The sequence below is a fragment of the Rousettus aegyptiacus genome, unplaced genomic scaffold, assembly GCF_014176215.1.
Source record: "Rousettus aegyptiacus isolate mRouAeg1 unplaced genomic scaffold, mRouAeg1.p scaffold_m13_p_4, whole genome shotgun sequence".
NCBI classification, from domain to species: Eukaryota; Metazoa; Chordata; class Mammalia; order Chiroptera; family Pteropodidae; genus Rousettus; species Rousettus aegyptiacus.
Window position 1 is genome coordinate 1,758,052 of NW_023416307.1, and position 6,000 is coordinate 1,764,051.

Genomic DNA, 6,000 nt, shown 5'->3' on the forward strand with positions numbered 1-6,000 from the left:
CGCAGCCCAGGTCCTGGCTCTGTCCTTCACAGAGGCTTTGAACGTCTCGGTGCCTCCGCGGCCTCATGTGTCCAGTGGGAATGCTGCGAGCACCTGCCTCGCAGGGTTGCCGGGAGGCCGAACAGGCTAGAGCTAGGAGTGCAAGACGCCCAGCTCGGCCCCGAGGCCACCGGTCAGTGGGAGGGCCGTGCGGGTCGCTTCTGCCATCTGAGGGCTTCGGCCCTTCCCCTCCCCCCCCAACACCCCCTCCCTCGCTCAGGACCGCGGCTCCACCCCAAACCCCACTCCGAAATCTTATCAGCCTTCGCCCACTCTTTTCTTCCCGTCATGTTTATATCAAAAGTCACCCATCGGGGAGATGAAAGCACCAAACAGGCATTTGATTTCCAAAGTTGTTAATTTTACTCTGGACTTCTAAAAAAAGATCACCCATCTGTCAAAAAAAAAAAAAAAAAAAGGAAAAGAAAAAAAGACAGAGAAGATGAAAGATCTTCAGAAGTCATCACTGAAGTGCCCGAAAGGAAACGCGAACGGGCCGCCTCGCCGCGGAGCCGCCTCGGAGGTGGCCCCGCGCGGCCCCGCCTGCCCCCCGCGAAGGAGACAAAGGGGAGAAGACGTTTCACCCGTACACTGAGCCATCGCCCCCCCCACACACACACACAGACTCTGCACAGCCGTGTTCGCGGGCGCGGCTTTCGGTCCGAGCCCGCCCGCCCCTCCCGCCGGCGCCCGCGGGCTCGGGGCCACGCGCGGGGTTTTGCCGCGGCTCCTGCGCCTCGCGCCCCCCTCGCCGCCGGCCCGGGGAGCGGCAGATGTGGTCTGCTCCGGCGGGCGATGCCGCGCTCCCCCCGCTGCCCTCCGTCCTGACGACAGACGCGCGGAGCGGCCCCCGGAGCCGCGGTTAAGTCGGTTAAGTCGCGCGCAGGGCGGCCCTGCCTCTCTCTCGGGCGAATTAAAAAAAAAAAAAAAAAGTTGCAGACCGCACGAGTTTCCGTGCAAACAAAGCCACAAGCCGCGGGGGTCCTGGAAGCTCCCGGCCGCAGGGCTGACGTGCCCCCCCCCGGGGCCCCCCGAGAGACGCCCCCAGGTTTCCCAGACCCGCGTCCCCGGCGGAGCCGAAGCGCCGCTCACCTCACTCATGATGCTCTAGTGTCAGCAGCCTCTCCGGTCCGCTCCGCCGCTCGGCACCGAGAGCCCTGCTCAGGGGAGTCGCCGCTCCCCGGCCCTGGCTTTCCTCTTAAAAAGGGCTCCGGGCGGCATCATGCCTCCCGCAAGCCAATGAGATTCGTTCACCTGTCTGGACGCCTGGCAGAGATCTAAAAGCGCAAAGGGCCACCTAGTGGAACAAAGGGGGAAGGCGTGTGAGGTGCCCGCTCCAGATGGCCCCAGCCAGAAGCCAATGACAGATCGAAAAAAGAAAAAGCCATGCTCAGAGGCGCAAAGACCGGCCCAGGTTCGCCCTTGTTCACTCACCGGGGGCTGCGGGATGAAAACTCGCCGGCCACGTCGGTGGAGAGGAGCCTGGTTCTGCGGAGGAGGGACGGCCCCGGAAGCCCTTGGTGCGCCGCCCCGCGCCCCTCCTTGTTTTCTGGGGATCGTAGCACAAATCTAGCCATTAGAGGTGGGCTCCCCGACCCTACGTCCCCCAGCCCGCTTGGACTCCAGGACTCAGCAGGACAGAGACGTGGGCTTGGAGAGTCGCCAGAGGAGAGGGGCTCGCCAGCTTGACCTGCGGCTGTCACGCAATCTTACCGCCGTTGGGAAGCCTCTGCGCTGACCTTGGAACATGTTACGGGTCTGGTCACCTCAACCAGTCCTGGGCCCCTGAGACCCTGAGGCGTCTTCACGGCATCGGACTGGACCTTGGCTTTCACGAGAGAGATGCCGCGGGCCAGGGAGGACAGAGTGGCCCTCCGCCGCCACGCAGAGCTGAGATGCGTGTAGCCGCCCGTCTCTGTGGCTCAGCCGCGTGCCAGCCTCGACGGTTCCCAGAATCGAGGGACGTAACACGTCAGTCAGGACGTAGCGACAGTGTTAGGTCCTGGCAAGCCTCCAAACGATAAGCGGTGACTATAGCAACCCCTCCGACGGCAGGGACCCGCCGACGTCTCTGGCGACGGCTGCCAAGCAGCTCGTGTGGACGAAGGGAAGGGAAACGGAGCAGCCGCTGCGACCCTCGGAGCCCCACGGGGCCTCGTCCGTCACCCCCACGTGGAGAGACCGAGTCCCCAGCTGCGCGTGGGATCAGGGCCAAGCGGCTGGGCGTCCTCCACCGGCTTCTGCACGGCCATCGCCGCGGTGGCCGTGCCTGGCCACTTCCCCCTCCGCGGGCTCCTCCCGCGCTCACCCCGCACCCCGTGGGGCTGTCCCCCCCACCCCCCCCCACGCTGCGGGCTGCTTGCTCCCAGCGGCCACCCCACCTCTCCCCCGCCCCCAGCTATCCTGGCGATTCGAGTTCCCTCCCATTCTTTCCTTATTGTCCTTACTCACACCTGGGGGCGGACGCACCGTGACCGCTCCGGGCGGAGTCCCAGGGTCCTCGCTTGCGGCCACCCTCAGAGGGAAATGCCTCAGTGGAATCGGAGAGTATCCGAGTCACTGACGGTTTAAACCGACCCAGCTGGATCCACAGAAGCCGCTTTCCTGGGTTTGGAGCAGGACGTAGGATGTGCCGACCACAAGGGCAAAAGCCTTCGGGGTTCCCGGGGGCCCAGATCGGGAGCAGGTCCCAGAGGACGGAGCAGGGCTGGCTTCCCGCCTGCGGTGCAGGGCCACGCCCGCCCCAGGGGGCGCCTGTCCGCCGGGGAGGGCGAGGCCTCCCACCAGCTGCCCTGACGGCCCGGGAGGGTTTTGCGGGCTGCGCTCAGGCAGAAGGGACGAGTGGATGGGATGCGGAGGACTGGCTGTCCCTGGCCGTCTGGCTCTGCTGCAAACATGCGTTTTCTCCTGACGCAGACGCACACGTCGATTTGCAGCAGCTTGGGGTTTGGGGAGCAGCGACGGTGGCTCGGGTTTCTGGGGTGGGGGTAAAGGGGCAGGATCATCGGTGCCCAGGCTCGGCTGGCTTTGCTGAGCAGAGAGTGCAACTGTTGGGGACCCGTCAGGGGCTTGTAAAGGCTCTGGAAGAGAGGACGGATGACGTCATGGCCTGGACTATGTCCCCCAAAATCCGCATTCAGGCGCACCCCGTGTTATTGCATTCTGCTTTGTTGGGCTTCACAGATACTGTGCATTGATCAACATGGAGGCAAGACCCTCCGCCAGCAAAAAGGGAGGACGGCTTGCTGAAGCTTCGTGAGGGTCAGCATCTCTCGGCAAGGAAGCATTTTTCATTAAGGTATGTACACTGATGTTTTAGACACCGTGCTCCCGTGCACGTAATAGGCGACAGTATCGTGCAAACGTAACTTCCGCGTGTGCTGGGAAACCCCAGAATTCACGTGGCCTGCTGTACCGTGATATCCACTGTATTGGGGTTGGCCCGGGGCTGAACCCACGGTCTCTCAGATGCACATCTGTGTCGAGGGGCTAACCCCCCGGGACCTCGGGATGGGACTGCGTTTGGAGATAGGGTCCTAAAATGAGGTCCTATGGCTGGACTCCAATCCAATAGGTCTGGAGTCCTTGAAAAAAGAAGACAATACTCATTGCAGAAGGCGGAGCACGTGAAGACCTGACGAAGACAGCGTCCACGTGGCCCAGGGAGACGCCCCAGGAGGAACCCATCCTCGCCTCCCGCTTCTTGGAGCGCTGAGAAGGCTCAGTCCTGTCTGTCGTCCGAGGCCCCAGCCCACGGGACTTTGTTACCGCAGCCCGAGCGGACCGACACAGGTGACCGGGCAAGGGCCTGCCGGAGACTTTCAGGGAGGAGCAGAAGGCGATGAGGGCGGTGGATCCGCTGTGACCCTCTTAGCTCCTCCAGGACGTGTGGCTGAAACCGTCCCCGCCCCTTCATGCGCGGGCAGCTGCGCTGGCCTCAGGAACACGAAGCCCCTGCCGCACGCGGCCTCGGAGGGGAGCCGAGCTGCCGTGGGAATTGGGGCCCACGGCAACACCCGAGGCGCGTGCGGGGCGCTCCGCGTGGTCCCGGGTGCTCCCCACGCCCCCCGGGGCTGAAAGCAACTTCCGTCGTGTCCCGACTCCCAGCCCCATCCGTTCCCTGGGGGCATTGGGCTCCAGCATGACCAGCCGACAGACCAAGAATTGTGGGCTCCCTGGACCTCGCCTCAGAATCCTGAGGGACAAGGGTGAGTGTTTTTTAAGCCTTTCATGTGATTCCGATAATCAGTCAAGTTTAAGAATCATTGCTTGAAGTGGCGATGGGAAGGGTGCCCACGCGTGCGTGCACACACACACACACTTTGCCCCTTCCAAGCTTTCCAGGCTCCTCCTGCTCCCTGCCCAGCCCCCGCCCAGCCAAACTCCCCGTAGGATCCGTGTGGCCATTGTTGCCTCTGACACGTGCCGATCTTGTTCAAACGGCTCGAACACATCGCCAACATGCGACTTCCTTCATATCAGCCAAACACCGTATCACATGGTAGATGGAGTCGCACACGAGAGCTCGGGCCCTTAATCCTTGACGTGAGCAGTTTTCCGTGTGACCTTGGCAGAGTGTCTCCACGGCTCAATGTCTCATCTCCTCCCCTGGTAACACAGAAATAGTGAAACCTCGCGTCTGCCAACCTAAGCAAAAATATATACGCTAAAGATACGGAGCTGGGAAATAAATTTTGAAAGAACTTCAAGAGAATTGGATCTACGGCTTCATATATTAGATCTCGGGGAACGCTTCAGCCTTCCCGAATTAAAATGCACACCTGCAGTTCCATAATTTATAAGGAAAAAAAAAGAACATAACCTGGATGGATGAGTCTCATCTTCTCGGATTCTGCCTTAGGTGCAGAGTCGGGCCAGACCACCTTTCAAAATGCTCTTTTGGGCTTACTTATGGGGACACTGCATGCCGATGGCCTGAGGCTTTTCATCAGACTTCCCACAAATGCTCCGTGTGTGTACAACTTCAGGGAGCTGAAAGAAAAACATTCCGCCTCCTGCTCCATCGCCCACATTCGCTTCTCGCCCTTCGCACGGGCTGCCCCGAGCGATGATCTTGGCCCGGAGCACGGGAGGCCCCGGGGCGGAGTGAGGGCGTGCTCAGCCTCCTAGAATGAAGTCTTCGTGGGCTTCCTTCCTTCTGCCTTTGCGGCTCCCTGACCAGAAGCCAACTACAGTCCCCGGGTGTCCATGCAGCCTCACCCCTCAGTCTCTGCACCCCCACCCAAACGGGGGGGACCCAGTGGGCTCCTGTCTCTGATCCTCCACCATGTCTCCTGCTGCCTTGAATTTTAGTCTTTCCCACAGATTCTAACCCTCTGCCAACCCTGAGTGTCACATGGCCCAGAGGCAGACGGCCGCCCCGGTGACCGCTACAGATCCAGAAATGCGACATAATTCTATGGCCCTCTCCTGGAAGAATTTACTTATCGTAGTGACTCGTTCGCATGTGCTTGCCTACACTAACCTCGTCTCTCACCTCCTTGACTGTGAGCCTCTTGAAAGAGCGGAGGACCACCCCGCCCTGACCCCTCCTCTGATGCCCAGGCTGGCACTGTGCCCAGCTCCAGGTCGGCACCCCGAACAACTCGGCAGCGAGTACATCTTCTATCAGTCGCTGAGTGTGAATGCTGTTGTCACAAAGAAAACTTTTTTTTTCCGTGAAATTATTCACTTTCCAAAGCCAACATGTAAGAATTTTCTCTTATAAGAACAAGAAAAGAGGATCTTTCAAAATCTCTACGCCATCAGATCTTAAGCCAACTTTATAAAACATTAAAAAAAAAAATTTGCTGGCAGACAGACCTGTTTTAAACCCGTGCGACTGTATTTTATTGCCTTTTTAAAAGAAAACTAGATTAAAATATTAGGCTGTGGCCTTCCAAAGTTTTTTGGCAGATAGTTATGCACAGCTGCCACTCCGCCCCCGCGTCCTCGTCCCCA

The 6,000-nt window shown here is 60.1% G+C and overlaps 1 protein-coding gene across 1 annotated transcript in view; it reads right to left on the bottom strand.

The window, feature by feature from the left end:
* The window catches only part of PCP4 (Purkinje cell protein 4), a 51,830-nt gene extending 50,582 nt beyond the window's left edge, over positions 1–1,248 (bottom strand). Inside the window, exon 1 of the mRNA XM_016121759.2 lies at positions 1,132–1,248. Coding sequence (XP_015977245.1) covers positions 1,132–1,140 — 9 coding nt within the window. The 5' untranslated portion in view covers positions 1,141–1,248. The remainder of the gene's footprint in view (positions 1–1,131) is intronic.
* Between the last annotated feature and the right edge of the window lie 4,752 nt (positions 1,249–6,000).